Raw genomic sequence first — 25,447 nt, 5'->3', positions numbered from 1 at the left:
GCGCTCCCGATGGACGCGCGCTCACGGGGAGGGCAAAAAATAAGAAATGACCAGATACCATAACTGACTGCCACGATTATTGTTTCCACCAAAAAAATGCATTTATTAGCTATGTAACAATTAATAGTGCTGTCAAATCGATTAATCACAAGCAAAATAAGAGTTCGTGTTTACATAATATGTGTGTGTAATTATGTATACATAAATACAAACTCATTCATGTATATATGTAAGAAATATTTGCATGTGTATACTGAATATATCTTTATATAATTTATTATAACTAATAATTGGTGCTTTCAAATGAATTAATAACATGCTAAATAAAAGTTTGTCTTTACATACCGGTAATGTGTGTACTAAATTATGTATATATTTACACTCATGTATATAAAAAAATTATATTTATATATAATATAAATATACAGTATATACATGCAAATATTTCTTAGATATATACATGTGTATTTACATAATTATACAGTCCACACACGTTAACACAAACTTTTATTTTGCATGCAATTAATTGATTTGACAGCACTTATTAGGCTATATAAAAAAAATTAAATTAATAATAATAAAAGTGTTGTGACAAGTCACAGTCTAGCACAGTACGTAATAATTAATTTCAAAAAGATTCTGAAATTTTCTTACATCATTACTTTCAGTCTCTAACTAAAGCAAAACATTTAACTGTAGTTACCATTTTCTAGCTGGAGGGTTTGATGTGGTTTAATTATTTTGGAATCAATGCATTGTGGCAATCTTTTGAAATTCATCTCGATTAATAAAGACAAAATATTGGTACCCTTATAACATAACCCCTATAAGCTAATATCATATGACAATTAGTAAATACATCTATCTATAAATAAAACTAAATAACAAATAAAGTTAGGAATAAGGACAGAGGGCGATGCATGGTGCAAAGTGTACATCCTCAATAATTAGTAATATTACTAAAATCAATGTATAAAAAAAAGTCAACACTTAATAGATCTGATGCTTTATATTTTGGGGAAAAGGGGTGAAATTAACAGCACAATAACAACCCAATAATGATTCAATCTGCACAAATATTCACTATATAGAGTCACTATATAACTTGATGAATATAATTGCAACAGTTTGATATTGTTGAAAATTACTGCTATTACACTGCATTTTGTTATACACCAAGAATTATTTAAAAGAAATGACAAGGATGCTGACAGCTCAAGTGCCTTTATTGGGACCAGGAAAAACAGCTCAGAGCCACTCATTTTTAATGTGGATGGCTTTTCCTAAAAAAAAAATAATACAAAAAGAATGGGGCTAGATATTAAATACACAACACTTGAAAAGCTAAGACAGTGACGGAGACACACAGGCTAGTGACATCAGTCATCCTCATCCCAGTCCTTCTTTCCTTGTGGAGCTTTGGGTCCACCAGCCGGCTTGGCCATTATAATCTGTGGAGGAGAAGCAAACATAATCAGACACTTAAAAAGACAAAGAGTAAAGGACGGTCAATTGTGCGCAGTGCAAAAACCTGCCAGGAAGAAGTGTTTTTAGTGCATGCGGCATGCAAGTAAACTGCACAAAAATCCCCAGACGACGAGTTAGTGATGCTTGTGAAGAGCAAACCTAGATAGTTATAAAACAACCATTGTACTCAGTCCGATCATTCTCTCATATTCACGATGAAATTATCCAATTCTAGGATGACAACCATCTGAATTTATGTGTTAATGCAAACTCAATTAATTTAGACATTTAACCAATGCTTCTCAGGTCAGTTAATACAGCATAACCATGTTATCTGTGATGTAATGACTGCAGTCAGGCTAGACTTGTCAAAAAACTCAAGGTGAATTTCCACACAGTGTTCATGCAACCCGGTTCACTCCAGTGGTTAAGCACTCCAAACAGTTGCTTTTGTTTGTGCACCTTTGCTATCATTTTGGATTTCTTATCAATGATGTGTATCAAATTTCTCTGGTTCGTCTTCCCAACCGTCCTTGTCCCAGTGTCCTTGCTGTTTGGGGGCTCTGGGTCCCCCTGCTGCCTTTGCCATAATGATCTGGCATACACACATCACATTATAATCCAAAAAAAACAGGCTAATAAAGCACCTGAATTGATAAACATGGAGGGAATAAGAAATTGAAAATAGTCGTAAAGTGAAGCACTAACCTGATCCACACGGAGGATGGTGATGGCTGCGTTTGTGGCCAATTTGATACCCCAGTGCTTGACCAGGTATGGGTCGAGGATACCGGCCTCCTTCATGTCCTTCACTGCAGGCCCCTCTCCCTAAACGGTTAAAAAAAGTACATAGTCATCAATAACACCTTGACAGTGTATATAATTGAAGGCGTAAGACCTTTATGACTTGGACAAAAAAAATTATTACCATATGGAAAGGGTTAGAGCAACGTCTATGGTAACATAATACATATATATACAAAATTATAAACCTTACATTTTTAGACTTACACTTTCTTAATGAAAAGGGATGCCTAAATGATACATTTTATATACATTTTTGCATTTTTCTTATCCTAATTGTTTAGAATTTTAGAATGCAAATTAGCTGTTTTTCGATCCACCCACTTAATGAAAATTCAATTTAAAAGGCACACTATATAGTTTCGCCGCTGAAGGTCGCTTATTCGTAGCTTGATGACGCAGAGATTGAAAAGAATCAGGACGGGACTCGGGCAGAAATCATGCTCCTGGATGAGATTATTAACGTTACTCTAGTATGAAGCAGAGCAGGGCCGAGTGCTGTGGGAGCTGAACAAGGTGCTGGAGCGACTGCCAATGAGACGAGCGTAACACGGCGACAGCCGCTCCTGCTTCTTCCGGTCAAGTGTATGTGGAGTATCGCAGCGCTGTTTTATCATAGGTACATTTGAGTGGGTTGAAAATTATGCTATAACGTTACTCTGTGCGTTCGCTCCGCGGCTGCTATGAGATACTTGTTGCACACTGCAGTAAGATTTTTCTGGAGTTAAACATTCTTGGGAACATTTGGGATAATGTATGTACACAAGTCAACAAAATATATAGCATTGTTCTAGTGGCTTTTGGATATTTTAATTAAAAAAAAAAAAATCCAATTCTCTGACAGTAGGCGGAACAGCAAAAAACAGCTGCGCTTTTTAAAATAATATAAATACTATAACGATACAAACACCATAAGGAAAACTGCTTATGATCTACTGTTGATGAATTATGGCAATCGCCTGGCATAAATGTGAGGTATTCATTGATTGCGAACCGCTGTGAAACTATGCGCCTGTAAAAAGCATAGCAGCACCGCATTTTTACCTTGAAAAGGGCAGCGCTCCCAATTAAATCATTGCCTTTTGAAGTTTAATATTCAAATTAAACCAAATGGTGATAAGCATTTTCCTGTCCCCAAATTTCAGACGTCTTAAAATGATAATTAAGACTATTCTTATACCATTTAAGACTTTTTACAGCCTTAAATTTGATCCAACTGAATTCAAGGCTTTTTAAGTTTAAGGACCCACAGGGATCCTATTTAAAATGCATGATTTAGGGTCCTTCTCTATTTATTTCAGGTTTGCTGCCTCAATTAAAAATAGCTTCTCATCTCCCTTTGCTTTTTATACTTGGCACCCTTACAAAGCAAGCGTTTGCTGCGGGCCCCTCACCTCGATATCAAAGCCATAGTTCTTGTTGCCCTCGTGGTGTGTGGCGTACAATTTGGAGATCAACTCATTGCCCTTCACACCAGAGTTTTCAGCCAGAGAACGGGGCACTGCTTCAAACGCCTCTGCGAACTTCTTGATGGCGTACTGCTCCAGGCCTGGGCAAGACTTTAGAGGACATTTACAAATTATTTACACGGTTCAAGTTCTGCCAACAGCAAAAGGAAATTAGATTGATGTACTTACTTCTCCATAGGACGTGAGGTGTTTCGCAAGCTCAATTTCAGTGGCACCGGCACCTGGACAAAGACGTGGGTCCTGAGGGGGGCATAGTTCTGTTATGGTCACATTTTTTCATGATTTAATTAGAAGTGGACTTGAGATGTGGTGGATTTTTAAACTAACTAACCCTGACAAGGACTTTGAAGGTGTTAACTCCATCATCGATGGCACGCTCAATGTCATCCATCAGGTTGTCCGTGGACCCACGAATTACTAAAGTAGAGATGGCGCCATCATCTTTATCTAGAAACAGGATTGAGATGGCATGAGCTGTCTGGATACATCACTGACAGACTAAACACCAATATTTACAAAGCAGTTTGCTAATCAGAATGTCAAGAAAACAAGTCACACAGACATCTGTATCTTGATAAGTGAGTGCCTCAGCCACATTTCACCAAAAAATCACCAAGGCTGCATTTATTTGATCAGAAATACAGTAAACATTTTAAATAACTGTTTTAATATGTTAAAGCTGCAGTCCACAAGTTGCCTCTTTGTTGCCATCTCTGTTTGAAACCTTGATGACTACAAACTTTTGAACACATATTATGCATGAATAATAATGTAAATACAAGAATCAAGTGTTGGAATTTCCTTACCATGTTTGAAGACCACAACCTGCGTATCTCCAACCTCGGACAGGTATACACTATCACAGTGTCCCATCTCTTCTGGAGTCGGGGGAGTCTGTTTGTCCAGAGGAAAAAATAAACAACAGAGTGACCATAATGATGCCAACTGGCTTTTCACCAGCTCACTGCTTTACACAAAAATGGCACTAGTGAAGTTGAGCAGTAATCCAGCCTGCAAAATCTAGATTAACTCACCAATCTGGGCAACGCGGTGGCTCCAACAGTTTTGCATAGTCTTCTGAGGTCCCATTTTGAATTCAGCCTTGGTGAAGAACAAACAGCGTTCATAAATATCAGACATATAGCTAAATTCTCATTTAAAAAGCCAATAGGGAAAAGTGCTGCACAGAAAAAGGAAGGGATCTTCCTCTCTCTCTCACCTGACAACCATGAGCTTGTACTTGTTGGCGTAATGAAGGGCCATATCAGCAATTTTGCCCCCTGTCACAACCACATTGGCACCTGAATCAGCGATAGTCTTGACCTGGAGCTCCATCAGATCCTCCTCTCCTTTACTGAAATTCATGAGCTCCGCTGCGTTCTTTATAAGTACCGTTCCCTATGAAACATCAGAAAGAAATGTTGAAGGAAGAAAGCCTGAACAGCTATAAAATCAAAATGAAAATGTGATTTATTGCACTTTTTTTGAAAATCATACAAAAGGAAATACTGTCAACCCATAGAGACACAAGATACACTATAAAGACATTTAATCCAATTGAATGAGCTTTTTTTCTACCTTGGTTTCAGTAACCATGCAGTCGAACGGACAGGAGAACACTGCTATCTTTGCGTCTTTCACTGATGTGAGGTCTCCTTCTGTCTCTTTCTTAAATACCATTCCATGAAGCATAGTAGAAGAGTTCAGTCCACAGCCCTACACACACAAACATTTTTTAGCTGACCCACAGACTCTCTAGAAATCCTTTAGTTTAAAGCAAAGCCTAAATTCAATAGTACTTTATACTTACCAAAATCTTGCACACTCTGACATTATCGACATTGAAATTGCCAGACTCAGGGAATATAGAGACTGTAAAATAAATAATAAGATTAAAATGACCCCTTAAATTGAATTCATCACAAAATTATCTTTTGAACTTTTGAATTCATGCCTTACCACAGGCCTGTGCAATGAGGTTGGCCAGGAAGTCCTCGTTGCCGTACTGTTTGCTCATGACAGCTGAGCGGATCATGGCTGTGGCCTCGTCCAGATTGTGCAGGTCCTTAGCAGACGAGCAGACGCAATCGGGCAGAATTTCCAGAGCTTTCTTACATGCCAACTCATAGCCCTCAATCACCTGGGATGAATAATCAACAATCATCAGATCAAGCTAAAAAACTGTCTATAATGCAAATAAATGTATATATTAGTTCTCAACTTAGCATGAACCTGCAAGGTCAAAACATTATGAATTAATCATTAGGGGTGAAAAAAAAAAAGATTCACATATGAATCGTGATTCTATCTTTTAACAATTCACATCTATTTTCTAAAGTGTTACACATTAACTTCATAGTACTAAAAGTTATTGACATGTTAGAGTGTTATTAATCACAGTAAGCTGCGAAAAAGGACTCAATGTGGTGCTCGAAGCACAAGCACAGATGCCATCTCTCAGACACATGCAATCCCTTAAATGTCAAATACACACACAAAATGCACATGGTGGGTAGTAGGGGTGTAACGATTCGTTTTAACAACGATTCGATTCGTATCACGATTTGAGGTTGTCGATACGATTCAAGGACGATATTGGTTCATTTAGAACGATACGATCCGAAACGATTCAGTGACTTGAAATCGATTCAGTAACTTTTTAGCCAAAAATTGTGTGACTGAAATAAATATCTGGATACTGCTCAGTGCAGGTGAAGTTTTCTAGATTCCTGTTGTTTCTTGTAAGGGAATCAGGTATCAATTAATTATGGATATAAACAAACAAGTAAACAACAATTAATGGCAAATGCATTCAAATTTTATTTGAATAAAGTGCAACCAACAGTTTAGGTTGAATTAACAGGAAGTTAACCTTTTCTGCTCTCATTTTCAATTTTCAATACATTTTCAATAAAAGCACAGTAAGTGCAACCAACATTTCAACAGTAGGTTAACCTGCTACTTCTGCTTTTGTTTTCCAACATAAAAATATTACAATATTAGAATAAAAAATAAAGTGCAACTAACTACTCTTCAGGTTTAATTAATAGTAGGTTTACCTGCTACTTTTGCTGTTGTTTTACAACATTAAAATAATACAAATACAATATTAATATCAAAAATAAAGTGCAACCAACATTTCTTCAGGTTGAATAAACTGGCTGAACCTGCTACTACTCTCAGTTTAATAAACAAACAATATTTAACAAAGATAAAATGTAACCAACTACTCTTCAATGACTCTACAGATTTCTATTTCAAAAATATCAACATGATCTGACCACAGAACACTTCTCTGTGCGTTCACTATGTCGCCAGCAGTACAAAAACTCGCTCTGCAGGCACACTGGTGTCAGGAATGCACAGGTAACATTTAGCAAGGGTTGAAAGTACAGGTAACAAGTTACTAACTTAGCTCTTTCTCCTGGTGGCTTGATAATTTCTCGTACACATTGGCTTCTCTGCCATCCGCCATGCTATGTTTTGTTTTCTTCTGCTGCTGCGTTGCGATGATGTCACAGATAGGCAGACTTAATCGAGTAACGTTTAACGCCTTTATCATTAAAAGTGCTAAGAAAAAATATCCATATAAAGTCTGACGTGCTTAAATCCAATGCGTTATTTCCTATGATCGATACAATCGATTGATTACCTTTTAAAACTATGTTAGATCGATATATGTCGTCCGGAAGGCCAACTTGCCAAGCACAAATCGATGTAGTTAGATCATAGGAAATTAAATCGATACATCGATGTAGTAGAATTGTTACACCCCTAGTGGGTAGTATTCACATAAACACAGTCTGTTATGTCCTATGTGAACGTAAACAGTTGGGAACAAATCAGATGTGTTTGTGTAACTATATTATATTAAATCCATGCATTCATTCTTAAAGTGACAGGAGCTCATAAACTGTTGCCATCCGTTTCATTAATGTAAATTTAAAACTTTTTTTTTTAAATCACTGGCTGCTTTTGACAATATTTGTATCTTTAATATGAACCAATTTATATTAAATTCATACAATGAAGACTAGTCTTTTATTTTTACATTTGCTTATTCAATTTCTGTAGTATTTCTTAAGACGTGTCAAATCAAACCAGGCTACTGTACCTGAAAAACTTTTTAAAAATATATTTTTTCTATTGTATGTAATTTCTTTGTTCCTATTATTAATATCAAAAATAAAATAGCCTGCCTTACTTTATTACAGAAGACTGCCAGTAATGTGCAATGACTGCAGTCAGCTTAAAAGGCGTTTGTTTTATAATGTTGTGTTGACTAAAATAGGAGGAAAACTAAATAAATTTCAAGATTCATATTTAATTCAGTGAATTTTTTATTCTAGACCTATTAAACGGTCTAGACGCAATAAAACAAGAAAAGTAACAAAACAGTAAACTACAATCAAATCTATGCATGTATTGAATCAATTTGATTCAAAATCAAGAATCGATTTTTAAAACGAATCGTGACCTCAAGAATCGTTCTGAATCGAATCGTGAGGAACCAAGACTATCAAAATACACGATTTTAAAAAGAACTTAAAAGTTTAAAAGATCATGAAAACATCTATCCTGACTGTAGCTACATTTACATGCATCCAAATAATCCTTTTATAATTGGATTGATGGGTCAATTGGAATGAAAAGCTTTCATGTAAACACCAGCTGGATTGGAATAATCCAATCATCAAGACAAAATTAATTACGCATGTAAACGCTTAAATCTGACTATTTTCTCTATCAGAGAAAATACATACCACGTACGTTTTAGGTCATATGAATGTGTACATATTTATTAGGTCTCATATCTTATCCACTGACCAGTTCATATTTACTAAATATTTGCTTTTTTTTCTTGCTTTTTTAAACTTTTTTATAAACTGTTTTTGTGGATTTAAAAAATATATATATTCATGTAATGCGGATGTCATTTAGGGTTCATAAACAGACCTTTCATGAATCTTAGATTGGATTTATTCTGATTAATGAAATTGAGTGCATGTAAACATACATAGTGACATACTGCATCAGAGCTGTTGTTTACTGACCTCTGAAACAGACAGGCCCATCCTCAGCAGTTCCTCTGCAAGCTCCAGCAGAGCACCAGTAAACACCAGCACAAAGTTCGTGCCATCCCCTACTTCCTGCTCTTGCATGTGAGATGCCATCACGATCATTTTGGCTGCTGGGTGTTGAACCTTGGAGGATAGGAGAAATGGACATACAATAAATGGAGATATTCTTCCAAATTAATCAGCATTAAATGGAAAAAAGTGATTTCTGAGAAACATTGCAGATATTTGAAATATCAACCCAAACAAACACGCCCCTCCCTTCATTGCTCCGCCCCGAAAATGCACAAACACACAACGCAGGAGAGAGTGGATGTCTCCTTATCATAGCTGCAGTGACGCAAAATAATACTTAGTGAAAAATAAAACAAAGATGACGAACGACAAGGACGCACAAAAAAAGAACATACAGTACACAAGTACATACAAGCTAGAGTTTGTTGTTAGTCACCAGCAGCACACCAGTTCCAGACAAACAATGACACTCAAAACCATCCTGTTACTATAGCTGACATTAAATCTGTATCAGCAACAGTATCTTGGTTCTGTGAAACATGGCAAAACGAATGTTACTCATGTATGGTTAAAAAAACAACGCAACCTCTGTGTCAGTTTTCAGGCATTCCCGCTTCGGTCTCTCCAGCGCTGGAAAGCTTTTCTAATATTAATGCGGGTCCTAAAGCTCTTTGCTGATCATAACCCTTCTTTTTCTAGTGAGATTCCTCCCCTTTTCTCTTTTTTAATGTCTCTTAGCCATCTCTCTTTCTGGTCTTTTTTCAAATCTCCCTCTTGCTCACTGTCTCTCCTCGCCCATCATGAGGGGACACGCCCCCTACTACTGATTGGCTATAAGTGTTTTGCTGCTTTCAATGGGGCGTGGTGAAATGGCCAAAAAGATCACAATATTTTTTCCATATCATACGATACCGGTATTTATCACAATATTAATTTAACATTAATACGGCAGGAAATTCTTTACACATGTTTGTTAAACCTTGAGAATGAATGTAAACTTGTTTGTTCACAATTAAACTCCACGGAGTAGCTGACTTTTATCCATGACATCCATTTTATTTTTCCCTAAATTCTGTGTTTTCCATTTTATTTTTGGGGGATTCTGTTTTATGATTTAATAAAAATGTATATAAACTAACAATTTAATCAAGTTTTTAAAATGTAACCAATTGAAAATGTAATTAATTGCACAACAGAACTGTATAAATTTAAAACATGGATGAATGTCAATGGTTGTATGATATTTCTTAGAAATATTATATTATTACTTTGAGAAGTACATTTTAGTATACAGTAATGATATATTTCTTAGTGGTGTAACAACACATCTATATATCGATCTAATGTCTAATGCTACGATGTATCGGTGCAACGTGTTAAAAATCAATACCTGTAGGCTATTTATATATTTAAGACGCACATTTGTTTTAACACTCTCCACATTTCTATGTATTATCGCCAATGCATGAACTCTCATTTAAATTAACTTTCAGAGCTTGGGACAGTTGATGGAACTGTCAGTGTCCCGATCCAACCAGTGCTGAATCTTCACTAAAGTTTATAATTTGCTCATGTTTAAAGCCTTGCAAAAAGCAGCACACTCATCTCAAACGGAGCAAAAATAGGCCACTAAGAGAGTCATCTTTTACTTATTTTTGTGCTTCAGTGGATAAAAGGTCTATGGTTTTGCATATAAGGAGAAGAGAGCGCTATGAATCGCTCTTCACACACGCACACTAACTGTAATTTAAAACTGTTAAAAGAAACTGCTCAATAAACTGCTGCAAAGGGGTGCTGCGTAACATATTCAAGCGCAAATGAGAACCATTTCGAGGTGATGCCGGATTTGCGAGAATAAAAACAACGAATATTCGAATCCCAAAATAGAAATATAGAATATCAACCCACTGACTGAATATTCAAATATTCTGGTCCAGCCCTAGTCAGATCAACTTTCAAGAGCGTTTCTCAGAAATCACCAACTGCAGCTTCAATTAATGCGTTTATCACAATTACTAATATTTACCTCCAGCTCTCTCAGAATAGTGGCAGCGTCATTTGTGACAAAGAGTTTCTCCAAGTGGTTGATGACCATTTTGTTCATACCTGTAAAGAATTAAATGAACATGCACCATCCAGTCAGAGTCCAGCCTTATCACTTAAAAAGGTCTAAGGCATCGAAGTAAACATATAAGCCTCACCATTGGGTCCATATGCAGTTCTCGTGGTCTGTGCCAGTTCTTTGCATGCCTGGATGTTCCTGTACACAGCCTCCTCAAGACCCGAATAGTGCTGATTTTGGAAAACAAACAAGACAAAAGTCATTTCATAATTTGGAAATATAAAAAGTGGGGTTTGTGTGTTTTAAAATACAAAACTGAGTAACACGCATCCTGATTTCTTTCTTTTTTTTAAGTATTTAAAATTAAATACAAGGCAGTGAGAGATCCACAATTCAAGTTTACATTTCCATAATGAATAGCATAATATTTCTCTACATCTCTCTAAAACAAAAAGGGGGGGGGGGGGTAATTTTGCTTTCAATGTGCAGTAACTGCAAGTTTAAGATTTCAATAATTATTACAAAATAATTTTTACAATAATTATTAACTATCCTTCAAAGAAAACAAAGCAATGTTATAGTATGTTGGTGTGGATGGATGAGAAAATAGTACTTATGATATCTGATGGCATATTAAAGCTTATCAAATCTACATTTGTCAGAGCTATAGGTGTGAAAATCTAAACCAAAACAATATCAAAAGATATACATTTAAAGCCTAAATAACACTATACAAAAGGTAAATTAATTGCAAACGCTGAATATTTAAAAACAATAATTCAATGATCGGATTAGCATATCAACAAACGAATATGCAGAGATTAAGAATGGGGAACATCACAAAACGACATTTTTATAGAAGCAACATAAAATTGTACATTTAAATCGTGTTTGAAATTCTGACGTTTAACAAAAAAAAAAATTCTAATACTGTATGATTATTATAAGACAGTTGGATAAGTAATGTCTGTGTGAGGAGTGTCTGTCAGTGTCACATGTCTTCAGCTAACATGCTAACTTCATTCATCCGTTACTTTCTAAAAGAACCCATTCACCGTCTAACCTTCGATATTTCATTAAGACCTCATGTTAATGACGGCCTTGTACAAAACGTTAATATTTAGTTGAAGTCTCAAGCGTCTGGTAGTTTTACCGGTAGTTGGACGGCATGAGGCCCATGTTCTAGAAACCTCTATGAGAAGTCACTGCGTGTGCTCTTAAAAACAACATAATACGAGCAAAACACTGTTTCAACAGCCCTACCTTCGCACCATCCTTTAACATCTGGGCAAAGCCCGGGGCTTTGGGGACGTGAAGAGCCATTTTGACCAGATAATGTGGATATTACACTGATGCTGGGTGAGGCTGCAGCGCACTGGAAGCATGCAGCTAAGAAAGAACAGGCGTGGCTGTAGAGAGCAGAAACACGGATTGCTGATCCAGATAGGCGAGATAGAAGAACGCCGATTGAGTGTTGCAGAAAATTGCAAGCTATTTAATATTCATTATTATATCAGTCCCGTCAGGACTGCGCAATTATTTTTTGTTGTTGTGGTAATTTTTGACTGATTTTGTGGTAGTAATTTTCAGAAATTTGCAACGCCTTTTTTTTTTAATAATTAAAACACCACAATTTCATGCATTAGCCTATACACGGGTTTCCTGTTTACAAACATTACAGGGTGCGTGCGCATCCTGGAGGCAGAAAGACAGATCGCTGGTCCGCTACTGCAACAACATTGAAGCTTTCCTTATTGTTTGTATATAACTGCTGACTCAATAAAACGTGATTTTAGTTGGATCTGTTTGTCTGTCTTTAATTTTGCAGTGTTGCTGTGATACATGTATGAATGATCATGTTAGGTAATACTTTTTTGGCAAACGCATGCTTCCCCCTAGGTATGTTAAACATCAGGCACCCAGCACTGGCTCTGTTGGTACAATTAAACACGCAGCAACTCCTTGGCATTTTGACTTACAGACACGCCGCTACTAACCTACAACACGAGAGGTTTCTTCTTTCTGCCTCTCGGGTGCGTGCGCAAGCAGTGATGACGTCGCCGAGAAATCCATGTATGCACAATAGTCATACATGACAAAAAGGACAAACAAACTGCATTAATCTAGTTAGATAGCTAGCTAGGTTAGTGGTGTAGGTTACTGTTTAAAGGGATAGTTCACCCAAAAATAACATAAAAAGTCATCATGTACTCACCCTTAAGTTGGACACCATTGACTTCCATAGTATTTTGTTCCCTACTATGGTAGTCAATGGTTGCTTTATCTGCTTTGTTACAAACATTCTTCACTCTATCTTCTTTTGTGTTCAGCAGAACAAAGAAACTCATACAGGTTTGGAACAACTTGAGGGTGAGTAAATGATGGCAGAATTTTCATTTTTGGGTGAACTATCCCTTTAATAACATGATTTGGCAATAAGCAAACCACTGCAAAAAAAAAATAAAAAAAATTGCCTAATATAAGTAAAAGGTTCTCAAGTTATTAAGAAATCAAGTAAACAGTCCGTAATAAAATAATAACAAATTTAAAAATGACAATAATTGTGACAAATTAATACAAGATACATATACAGGTTTTTCCCCATGTGTTTGTTTATTTAACATTATATAGCCATTAATATATATTTGAAATAAGCATAAATATTGTTTGATATTTTTAATATTTTGAAGTTTTTAATTTAAAAAAGGTGTTTTAATAATTGTAATAATTGTAATAATTAAATAATTGTAATAAATAAAATATAAAAATATTTTAATTATTATATTAATAATTTGAATAATCACTTAGAATAATTCATAATCAAATTAATTAAGACATTTCTGAGCCTTATTATTTATTTATTTGTGTGTTTTACATATTACATTTATTAAATGTGTTTTATATACTTGTATTGCATTTTTATTTTTACTTATTTAGATAAATATCTTTATGTGTGTGTGTGTGTGTGTGTGTGTGTGTGTGTGTGTGTGTGTGTGTGTGTGTGTCTCCTTCCTGACTGTTGTTGTTTTTTAACAATTTGATGTACACAGCTAAATGATTGCACAGAGAACTGTTATTTTGCAATAAAAAATAACCTAACAATATAAATACTACAAATCACAAACACTAACCACCTTCAATAATCAACCACCACAAAATTGCAATGAAAACCAAACCTTTGCATTGTTCCTGTGGATGTGTGGGTCACTCAAAGCTGATTGGAGAGGTGGACATTGTTCTAGTGTAAAGTCATGCCATCTGAGCCGTTTAATTGGTGTCCGTCTAGCACACACAGAATCCCAGTGCCTCCTGCTGAAGAGCTGTCATTACTTGGGCTGTGTTTTGTGAACTTCTCAGTGTACACTACGAGGATTATGACTGCATGATTTAATGTGACTTTTTACTGTATAAACAGTGAAGAAGATCTACAGGCTTCTCAATGGAGTGTCTTCAGCTCTGTCTTTTGCTGAGCGACTCTTGAGGCTTTTTAAAGATTTTTATTAGGGAGTTTTCTGTAAATACGTTTCTGTTTTCAGGTAAGGAGTTTTATTGTCTCATATAATCATATGAAACAAATTAAACTTCTTTTTCAAATTAAAAATCGTTTAGTTTTAAAGTAAAGTTACAGTAGCCAACAGGTTATGCTTGTACTGTTATTAACATTAGACTTGAGTCTTCCTTAATGTTCAGCATTAAAATATAGCACATATGCATTAGCACATAAAATATAGTAGCATTACTATAAACATACACAAATATGACTTCATAAGCAACTCTAAGGAACACTGTGCAACCAGTTCAGAAGTATGATCTCATTTGCTGGCTGGGAGAGGATTTATCTCCAATTGTTTAATCCCTGATGCAACTTTGGGCACATGGTGAAACCTTTCCACGACCCCCTGAAAGGCTGCTGATCTCATAACCATAAGGTTTACATCCACCCTTGTTTAATCCAACTCTGCTCTTTTTCTAGGAATAAATGATCACCTCAACTAGACGAGTCTCTGCAGATAAACCTGAAGTACAAATCGCTTTCAGCCTCGACGAAACCTCAGGTATGCATCTATCAAGAATATGAAAATGATTGTTTTAGATGTGTGTGACAAAGACTGTGAATGAGAGACTAAAATAGAGTTGCGTCCCCACGCTCTGCACGACCCGTGCGATGCATGACTTCTACCAAAATGGCAACAAGTAAAACCCACCCAAAGCCTCTTATGTGGGATCAATTCAACTTTTGCCATCCTACAAAGAAACAGGTGCCCCTCTATTTTAGTTGATCTCTGGCATCTTAAAAACAAAATATCTACCTAGCCACAAAGTCAACAGTGCTGTCAAAGTGTTTTACAGCTATTCAGGCAAATGCTTTGATGGCAGCTGCTGCCTGGGCATTGCAGCATCAGGTTTCGGTTTTAATACCTCACTGCTGCATGATTCACTCATTTGCTTTTAGAACACTGGCCTAAAATTAAAAGCATTTAATGCTTCACGCTTCGCCGCTACTTTGCCCTGCGTCCTTTTCTTTCTTTCCCAAAAGTGGAACACAAATAGAACCCAACACACAAACACACTATATTTAACTTTCCCATAATTCCATACAAACTCGTTTTGAACCATGTATACCAATATTTTGTGTAATTAACAGTCACTTGTTAATGAAACCATAAAATGAAAACGACAATACATTAAGTTTCACTGAAATAAATCAATGAAAATTTACATACAAATTTACAATGAAAAACATTAATTTTTTTAATGACTACAAAACTTAAAATAATAGCAAAATAATAAATACAAATTTGATATATAAAATAATGATAACTGGGAAAAACTAAAGCTAAAATAAATTACAATTAATTTGAATTACAATTCAACTGTAAATAAAAAATTAAATAAAAAATACATATTTTTTATTATTTCAAAACTAAAAACTAACCTAAACTAAACAATCATTAAATAATAATAATAATAATAAATATGTGAAAATATAATTACAATTAATTTGAATTACAATTTACATTTAAATCAAAATAAAATAAAATTAATTTTCAGGATTTCAAAACTAATAACTAACCTAAACTAAACAATAATAAAATAATAAATATGTGAATATATACAGTATGTATATATACAGTAAAAAAAAAAAATATATATATATATATATATAGATAGATAGATATATACACATATATATTGATATTTATTTCAATTAGTTACTTCAATACATATATATAACTAAATTGAAGACTAACTTAAAATAAAACAGAAATAAAAATATGATATATATTTAAATATTATATTTCTGTTTTATTTTCAATTAATCTTCAATTTAGTTACTTCAATTAGTTGCTTCTATATCTATATATATATATATATATATATATATATATATATATATATATATATATATATATATATATATAATATTTGTATTTCTATATATAAATTGAAGATTAATTGAAAATAAAACAGAAACAAAAATATAGTATAACATATATATGCAATCAATCAGCCAATATATATATATATATATATATATATATATATATATATATATATATATATATATATATATATATATATATATATATATATATATATATATATATATATATATATATATATATATATATATATATAAAAATTGAAGACTAATTGAAAATAAAACAGAAATAAAAATATGATATATATTTAAATATTATATTTCTGTTTTATTTTCAATTATATATATATATATATATATATATATATATATATATATATATATATATATATATATATATATATATATATATAAAAAAATTGAAGACTAATTGAAAATAAAACAGAAATAAAAATATGATATATATTTAAATATTATATTTCTGTTTTATTTTCAATTATATATATATATATATATATATATATATATATATATATATATATATATATATATATATATATATATATATATATATATATATATATATAATATTTGTATTTCTATATATAAATTGAAGATTAATTGAAAATAAATCAGAAACAAAAATATAGTATAACATATATATGCAATCAATCAGCCAAAATTACATGAAACTGTCAGGTCCATCCCCACCTGGCCACATTCTGCAGGAGTAATGTGCATATCATGTTTCAGATAATTCCCTTGCAAATTTAAATGTATATTTATCTTTTAATTGGCTGTCTGGCTTATGCATGACTGTAAACAGGTCTGTTTATAGCTGGCTGCATCAGAGGATTCTCGGCGTGAGTGTGTGTGAGCCCCGCTCGGACATAGCTGGCATGGCGGGAATCAGTACAGACAAGCTGTCTGTCAGAGTGCTCGTTACAGACAAGTCATTGCGAAGAACCCGGGAGATAGTTACTTTCAATCTGTCCGTTTAGGATCGAGAGTCCATGGCCGAACAGGTGGTGTTCGAATTTGGCTTTTCGCACTGACCTGGGACCAGTTTCAAGGCGAATAACCACGTGTATGTTTACACTAAGGAAACTGGACCTGGATCAGTGTAAACAGCTTCTGGACATGCTGTGGTGTCATGTGCACTGTGGTATGATTGAGCTGATTAGATGGATGTAGATGTCACCACTAAGGCCTTGGAGTAAAGATCTCAAACATTAGCATTCTCATACCAGACATGGCTTTCTTTTCCTCTCAGAGTTGAAAGATGCAGAGGATCCCCTTCCATCATTCCCTGACCTTGAGCAACGCCTGCAGGTAAAGTTTAATCTATTTAAAATGTGACAGCGTGCTGTAAGCTTGGAATACACTCACAGTGTCTGCTGCATGGAGAATACAGCTAAAACTAGCCTTTGATGGCTGTATCTGACTCTATAAGACTATAACTCACAACTAAAAGTGCACTGTATATGATAATAATGGTTTGGGGTCATATGGTGTGACAGTTGGGTAGAAAAAAGGCAGAAAGGCTTAACCCACTGTACTAGTATTAGTGCTGAACATCAGAAAGTGTGTGAGTGAGTGGTGGGTTTGTGAGGAAAGAAGCTAAATCAGAGAGGAATCCACTCAGACAACATTATAAACAACATTATGGCCATGGAATAATATACTTCTGCCTTAAAGGGTTTATTGATGTCTCTTCATTGGCTGAGGACATTTATTCCTTTTCACACATTGTTGTTACTCAACTTCCCTTACGAAAATTAACTATGGTTTTATTATAGTAAAAGTGTAGTATCCATGTTTTTTTGGCTAATTGATAACCATAACCACAGTTTTACCACAATTACCATGGTTAAACTATGGTTAGAGTAGCAAAGGCATGGTTAATTTGTGGTTACCATGGTTTAACTATAATAACCATGTTTTTCTTTGTGTTTCATTTTCGTAAGGGTTTATTATTCGGTTTATGTCATTGATAAAACTTTCTCAAAGAGGGAATATTTCAGCAGTGCTTCTATAAGACCACAAGATGGCATCGGTGACTTTTAAAGTTCTCACAAAAGGAAATTAAATTGAACTTATTTATATTCTTAAAGGTAAGCATGTCATTTTTAATAGTAAGAATAGTAGCAATAATAATAATTTATAATAATAATAATAACGATAATTTATTAAATAAATATAATTGTACCACTAGAGGAATATAAATGACACACTTCATGTTTAATGCACAATTTTTTATCTTATTTTTAACAAACTACTGTATGTGGAAAAAAAATAAAAGCTTGTCTCCATAATCATTCGTCAAAATGTGATAACTTGCTTTTCTTTCTCGGCTGATGTCCTCTAAATGGACAAAATGTCATGGCCAACATTTTTTTTCCACTTTAATGATATTGTTTCACTCAAATATGTTACATTACGGAAGTCAAATGTGTTGAGAATGCTGTTTCATGCTGACATGAAGGTTTGGTTTTGACATTTCCTTATAACTAGCACATTATTGATACAAAAAAGTCTCTAAGTAATATTAAATGCTCTATGACAGGTTTTTCTTAGGCAAATTGCTATAGGGAGCAAACAGTATGAGGCATGAACTGCACTGAATAGTGTGTAGATATTAAATCTGTAAGCACTATTTTCATTCAAATTTGGTTTGTCATATTATGTTATCATTGGTTATTAATGCATCTCAATGTGACAAGGACTATTTAAGGAAGATTCCTTATAAAAGTGTCCCTTTCTGAAACCTGAACTTGTCCCAAAAAACACTGGGTTAACATATATGCAAACGCACAGACACACACACACACACACACACGCATAAGGGGAAAAACTGGGAGAAGTTGAAGCGCTTTGTCGTGTAGATAATATTCTGCACGACTTTGCCGTGAGTCATTGCGAAAGAAGAAGTTCCTGACACAAAAGGAATAAAAATAAAAAAAAGTCAAGCGTCTCACTAATATTTCCACATATTGTGTTTCATCAGTTGATTGAAACCTTGTCAGGCTGAATGACGATTTTGTGTATATTCCAGGATGTAGCAGACAATCCAAATATAACCGAGATAACAAAAAAAAAAAAATGAAGTTCCTGAATTTATCCACAGTATGTGTATATACACTGACTATAACATTTCTCAATTTAACTCATTAAAAAGAGCAATTGTGGTTTGTACCGAAGTATTAGGAAAAATAAAACACAATTTCACTAATAATGCAATGTAATAATGTCATCATGTCCCTCACTTTAACAGCCGGTGCTGCCATGTCGGTCTCTAAAGGAGTCCATAGAAGTGTACAAAGACCACTGCAAGATGGCCAATGAGTTCAACCAGGTCAAACATGAAATCGCCAGGATGGAAGACAGAAAGTAAGCGTTGAAAAAAAACTCAATATGTGTATTCATGGTGCTACTGAGATTCAGAGCTGCCAACCACCCTATTGATATGCTATTCTGTTATAAACACACATCTTTGTAAGTATGAACAGACCGATTATTGATCAAAGCTGCCTTTGTCTGGAGTTTCCTTAATAGTCATGCTCTGTGCCTGTGTAATCATGACAAGAGTTGACATTCTGTGTTGTGGTATGCAGGGCTTTTTGTTTTTTTTTACTTTCACACAGCAACGCCACACTTTGATGAAAATGAAAGTGCGCTCTGTAAAGCCCAACAAGTTGAATATACTTGTTATGCTTTTTTTAGATCAAGTAGATTTTTAAAAAAGTACATTTATATTTTCAAACCACATAGTATACGCTTTGTAAACATAACTATTAATATCTAATCAGCCAATCTCATGGCAGCAAGTTGGGGCAATTCTAGGATTTAAGTATTGGGGTATGACCAATATATATATATATACAGGTGCTGGTCATATAATTAGAATATCATCAAAAAGTTGATTTATTTCACTAATTCCATTCAAAAAGTGAAACTTGTATATTATATTCATTCATTACACACAGACGGATATATTTCAAATGATTATTTCTTTTAATTTTGATGATTATAACTGACAACTAAGGAAAATCCCAAATTCAGTATCTCAGAAAATTAGAATATTACTTAAGACCAATACAAAGAAAGGATTTTTAGAAATCTTGGCCAATTGAAAAGTATGAACATGAAAAGTATGAGCATGTACATTCAATACTTAGTTGGGGCTCTTTTTGCCTAAATTACTGCAGCAATGGCCTTGGGTCTGGCATATCGCATCTTCCTCTTCACAATACCCCATAGATTTTCTATGGGGTTAAGGTCAGGCGAGTTTGCTGGCCAATTAAGAACAGGGATACCATGGTCTTTAAACCAGATACTGGTTGCTTCGGCACTGTGTGCAGGTGCCAAGTCCTGTTGGAAAATGAAATCTGCATCTCCATAAAGTTGGTCAGCAGCAGGAAGCATGAAGTGCTCTAAAACTTCCTGGTATACGGCTGCGTTGACCTTGGACCTCAGAAAACACAGTGGACCAACACCAGCAGATGACATGGCACCCCAAACCATCACTGACTGTGGAAACTTTACACTGGACCTCAAGCAACGTGGATTGCGTGCCTCTCCTCTCTTCCTCCAGACTCTGGGACCCTGATTTCCAAAGGAAATGCAAAATTTACTTTCATCAGAGAACATAACTTTAGACCACTCAGCAGCAGTCCAGTCCTTTTTGTCTTTAGCCCAATTGAGACGCTTCTGACGCTGTCTGTTGTTCAAGAGTGGCTTGACACAAGGATTGCGACAGCTGAAAGCCATGTCTTGCATACGTCTGTGCGTAGTGGTTCTTGAAGCACTGACTCCAGCTGCAGTCCACTCTTTGTGAATCTCCCCCACATTTTTTAATGGATTTTGTTTCACAATCCTCTCCAGGGTGCGGTTATCCCTATTGCTTGTACACTTTTTTCTACCACATCTTTTCCTTCCCTTCGCCTCTCTATTAATGTGATTGGACACAGAGCTCTGTGAACAGCCAGCCTCTTTGGCAATAACCTTTTGTGTCTTGCCCTCCTTGTGCAAGGTGTCAATGGTCGTCTTTTGGACAACTGTCAAGTCAGCAGTCTTCCCCATGATTGTGTAGCCTACAGAACTAGGTTGAGAGACCATTTAAAGGCCTTTGCAGGTGTTTTGAGTTAATTAGCTGATTAGAGTGTGGCACCAGGTGTCTTCAATATTGAACCTTTTCACAATATTCAAATTTTCTGAGATACTGAATTTGGGATTTTCCTTAGTTGTCAGTTATAATCATCAAAATTAAAAGAAATAATGTAGTGTGTGTAATGAATGAATATAATATACAAGTTTCACTTTTTGAATGGAATTAGTGAAATAAATCAACTTTTTGATGATATTCTAATTGACCAGCACCTGTATATATATTGTGTAAGTCAATCCTTGAATATTGATTTTATTACAAATCATTTTGACTAACTAACTAACTACTTACTAACTAACTAACTAACTACTAATATTCATTAAAAATATAAAGTAACCTTATACTGTAATTGTCTAGACTGTCAATATGTTTAATCTGACATAATATTAAATCCTTCCCTTATTTGCTTTCTATTTATTAAAAAAAATAACAGCACATGAATTTATCAATTTTCCACGTTTATATTTCAAAGTTGCATCAAAAACCACAAATGGCTTTACCCCGAGTCTAATAAATGTGTCACAAACAGCTTCTGGGCCATTATTTAGTAGAAAGAAATAACTTGCATGATGTTTCTCTGTCTTTGTCATTCACTTTGATAAGCAGTTTAAATCCAGAGATTCAAACTCATCGGAGATGAAAAAGTTTTTTAAAAAAATCTATATTTTTAAAATATGTAATATTTTAAACACTATCTTTTTTAACACTGCAGTTGTGCAGTAAAATTAACTTAAAAGAAGATCATCACTTCTCATTTTCTGTCATGGAGATAACATAAAATACTCAGACTAAGAGACGGGGAGGAGTAGAAGCCTTCCGCTGTTTTCATGGGAGTTTTAAAGGGGACTGATGCAATCACAAATGTGTGTAATAGTTAATAGCAAATTTTTCAGGGGGGCTGGGTGGAAATTTAGAGGGTCTGAAGCCTTGCTAAAAAGGGCCTTGTGACGCCTCTGGCAGCAACTCAAGGCATTTACACATGGTCAAGACGATGTGTTGAAGTTCAAACTGAGTATTAGAATAGGGAAGAAAGATGACTTTGGACATGGCATGGTCTTTGGTGCCAGACGGGCTGGTCTAAGTATTTCAGAATTTCATTTTCACACAGAACCATCTCTAGGGTCTACAGAGAATGGTCTGAAAAAGAGAAAATATCCAGTTGAGTGGCAGTTCTGTGAATGCCTTGATGAATGGCCAGACTGATTTGAACTGATAGAAAGGCAATAGTTACTCAAACAACAATAGAAGATTGGAAAAACATTGCCTGGTCTGAGGAGTCTCAATTTCTGCTATGACATTGAGATGGTAGGGTCAGAGTTTGGTGTAAAAACATGGATCCATCCTGCCTTGTATCAAAGGTTCGGGCTGGTGGGGGTATGGTGTTTTCTTGGTGCACTTTGTGCCCCTTAGTACCAACTGAGCATCATTTAAACGCCACAGCCTACCTGAATATTGTTGCTGACCATGTCCATCCCTTTATGACCACAGTGGACCAATCTCTGAGCAATGGGGTCCAACCCAGTACTATCAAGGTGTACCTAATAAAGTGGTAATTCTATATACACTATTTTGCCAAAAGTTTTAGAACGCCTGCCTTCACATGCACATGAACTTTAATGACATCCCATTCTTAATCCGTAGGGTTTAATATGGAGTTGGCCCACCCTTTGCAGCTACAACAGCTTTAACTCTTCTGAGTAGGCTTTTCACAAGGTTTGGGAGTGTGTTTATTGGAATTTTCTAATAGAAGCACATTTGTGAGGTCAGACACTGATGTTGGACGAGAAGGCCTGGCTCGCAGTCTCCGTTCTAATTCATTGCAAAGGTGTTCTATCAGGGTTGAGGTTAGGACTGTGCCGGCCAGTCAAGTTCCTTCACACCAAACTCGCTCATCCATGTCTTTATGGACCTTGATTTGTGCACTGGTGAGTAGTCATGCTGGAACAGGAAGGGGCCATCCCCAAACTGTTCCCACAAAGTTGGGAGCATGAAATTGTCCAAAATGTCTTGGTATGCTGAAGCATTAAGAGTTCCTTTCACTGGAACTAAGGGGCCAAGCCCGACCCCTAAAAACAACCCCGCACCATAATCCTCTCTACACACTATTCTTGAGCTAATCTGAAGGCCACATGAAGTTTGAGGTCTGTAGCTATTGACTCTGCAGAAGTTGGTGACTTCTGCGCACTGTGCGCCTCAGCATGCGCTGACCCCACTCTGTGATTTTACGTGGCCTTTTTGCTGTTGTTCCCAATTGCTTCCACTTTGTTATAATACCACTAACAGTTGACTGTGGAATATTTAGTAGTGAGGAAATTTCATGAATGGACTTATTGCACAGGTGGCAACCTATCACGGTACCACGTTTGAATTCACTGAGCTCCTGAGAGCGACCCATTCTATCACAAATGTTTGTAGAAGCGTCTGCATGCCTAGGTGCTTGATTTTATACATCTGTGGCCAAGGAAGTGTTTGGAACACCTGAATTCAATGATTTGGAGGGGTGTCCCATATATATATATATATATATATACCCAAATTACCCATGATAAAAAGATGGTTTATGGAGGGAAACACAAGAACTTTACTGACATCTAAATGCCACTGAAAATGTCCAGTGTTTGTTCTCGTTCTCATTTTCTTAGGAAAACACATGAACTTTTTCAGAGTTCAGATAAATTGCCAAACATAGCTGTTCAGGAACATGGTGTAAATCAATTATGTACAGTTTCTGCAGATTTATTACTCCCTAGATGTTCCCTAGTGATATACAGTATGTGTCTGATTCATCCTTGTGTGGTTATAGACACTTTTAACCCTTTGTTTTCCGAACAGAAACGTGCCTGTCACCACACTACAACCCTGCTCAAACGATTAACTTGGTCCAAAGGGCATATTCAGAATAGATCGCCCGCTGAATCCGTGTCATTGTGAGCTAGTGAAACATTACAAAGCACAGACAAGTCTAGATGAAGTACTGTAGTTCTGTCTATAATAAAAATGATGTGTTTTTTTTTCCGATTGAGATTATTGTATCTACCCAGCTACCAAAAGCTATGACATCAACAAGTTCACTTCCTATAAAATAGTTTCGGGCACGGAACAGCCACCTGTAGTCATCTGTGCGACACCCAGGCCATATAATGTGTTATTTTGGCACACACCTTTCATATCATCACTACAGTCATTAATAAAAGTTATGTAATGAATGATCATATATAACATTTTATTATATATGCGTGTCCTTTTCAGGAAAGAGCTCATGGCAGAGCTGCTAGAGGATGAAAATGCTCCGATGGAGTTTGCGCGACTGGAGGAGGAATACAGGATACTTACAGAAGAGAACCGGAATCTGATCACAGTCCACAGCGAACGAGCACAGCAGCTCGAGATGCTCCGAGTGGTCAGTCACAAGAGGCAGGGCTCCTCGTGACCTTTGACACCAATGCGAAAGATCTTTCTCTTGGGCTTAAAAACATCTCAGCGTTCCTTCACTGGTTATGTACTAAAACTGATCTCGAATCAGAGACAATGTATATATGATATTTTAAGCTAATATGGGTCCTTTTCAGAGCGGATGGTCTTGTGGCCCAAACTTGAGGTGAGGGTTCACCTCACTCATATATGTCTGAATATACTTCTTCTTTGTGTGATTTAAGGGCGTGTTTGTTGATTCACTCGCCTATATTGTACAGTTGAAATTGCATCAGTGTTTTATCATGTAAAATGTTCTGCTGAGAACGAGTAAATGTTACTCTCAGTAAAAGTTTTTACTGTTTTCTGTCTGTCAGTTGCATAAAAAAGGAATTAAGGAATTACATTTCTGTTCAGCTATTTAAGTTCAAGCAAGGTGACGATAGAAGTATGACTACACACCATTGTTTAGTCACTCAGCAACAGGGAACTTGGGTTTCGAAATGTGATCTGCTCATTTTAGGATTGTGAAACCCTTTAAAAATATCAATGGCTGACACTTCCCATCCCACACAGCTGAAAAACCAGCGG

The 25,447-nt window shown here is 35.5% G+C and overlaps 2 protein-coding genes across 3 annotated transcripts; one reads left to right on the top strand and one right to left on the bottom strand.

Moving 5' to 3' along the window:
• Window positions 1-1,208: 1,208 nt before the first annotated feature.
• cct8 (chaperonin containing TCP1, subunit 8 (theta)) lies at window positions 1,209-12,331 on the bottom strand. 2 transcript variants are annotated; one of them, XM_079804089.1, is made up of 16 exons: window positions 12,159-12,307; window positions 11,035-11,125; window positions 10,860-10,939; window positions 8,795-8,944; window positions 5,700-5,880; window positions 5,551-5,612; window positions 5,319-5,456; window positions 4,960-5,138; window positions 4,775-4,841; window positions 4,547-4,634; window positions 4,072-4,187; window positions 3,909-3,980; window positions 3,666-3,830; window positions 2,176-2,295; window positions 1,930-2,062; window positions 1,209-1,451 (listed from the first exon to the last, which is right to left on the bottom strand). In XM_079804089.1, exons 1-15 carry the CDS (start codon window positions 12,216-12,218, stop codon window positions 1,955-1,957), a joined length of 1,677 nt encoding a protein of 558 aa, XP_079660215.1. In that variant the 5' UTR covers window positions 12,219-12,307; the 3' UTR covers window positions 1,209-1,451; window positions 1,930-1,954. The 2 variants fall into 2 exon arrangements, with proteins under 2 accessions (XP_079660215.1, XP_079660216.1); XM_079804090.1 differs by lacking the exon at window positions 1,930-2,062 and having other exon boundaries at window positions 12,159-12,331.
• Window positions 12,332-14,186: 1,855 nt separating this feature from the next.
• On the top strand, window positions 14,187-25,259 carry map3k7cl (map3k7 C-terminal like). The gene is made up of 5 exons (XM_079803882.1): window positions 14,187-14,431; window positions 14,869-14,950; window positions 17,552-17,610; window positions 19,553-19,668; window positions 24,695-25,259. The coding sequence occupies exons 2-5, from the start codon at window positions 14,875-14,877 to the stop codon at window positions 24,873-24,875; spliced, it is 432 nt and encodes a 143-aa protein (XP_079660008.1). The 5' UTR covers window positions 14,187-14,431; window positions 14,869-14,874; the 3' UTR covers window positions 24,876-25,259.
• The last annotated feature ends 188 nt before the right edge of the window (window positions 25,260-25,447 follow it).

Source organism: Gobio gobio (assembly GCF_949357685.1).
Source record: "Gobio gobio genome assembly, chromosome: 22".
NCBI lineage: Eukaryota > Metazoa > Chordata > Actinopteri > Cypriniformes > Gobionidae > Gobio > Gobio gobio.
The sequence above is the reverse complement of the archived record's forward strand: the minus strand, read 5'-3'. Positions and strand labels throughout refer to the sequence as shown.

Excerpts from the sequence above, each read along its gene's own strand:
- map3k7cl (XM_079803882.1), top strand. The coding sequence starts at position 14,875 with ATGATCACCTCAACTAGACGAGTCTCTGCAGATAAACCTGAAGTACAA. Across the intron at positions 14,951-17,551 it reads CAGCCTCGACGAAACCTCAG|AGTTGAAAGATGCAGAGGAT; the intron begins GTATGCATCTAT and ends TTTTCCTCTCAG. Across the intron at positions 19,669-24,694 it reads GCCAGGATGGAAGACAGAAA|GAAAGAGCTCATGGCAGAGC; the intron begins GTAAGCGTTGAA and ends TGTCCTTTTCAG.
- cct8 (XM_079804089.1), bottom strand. The coding sequence starts at position 12,218 with ATGGCTCTTCACGTCCCCAAAGCCCCGGGCTTTGCCCAGATGTTAAAG. Across the intron at positions 4,188-4,546 it reads GGTTGTGGTCTTCAAACATG|ATAAAGATGATGGCGCCATC; the intron begins GTAAGGAAATTC and ends TCCTGTTTCTAG. Across the intron at positions 2,063-2,175 it reads CCATCCTCCGTGTGGATCAG|ATCATTATGGCAAAGGCAGC; the intron begins GTTAGTGCTTCA and ends TGTGTATGCCAG.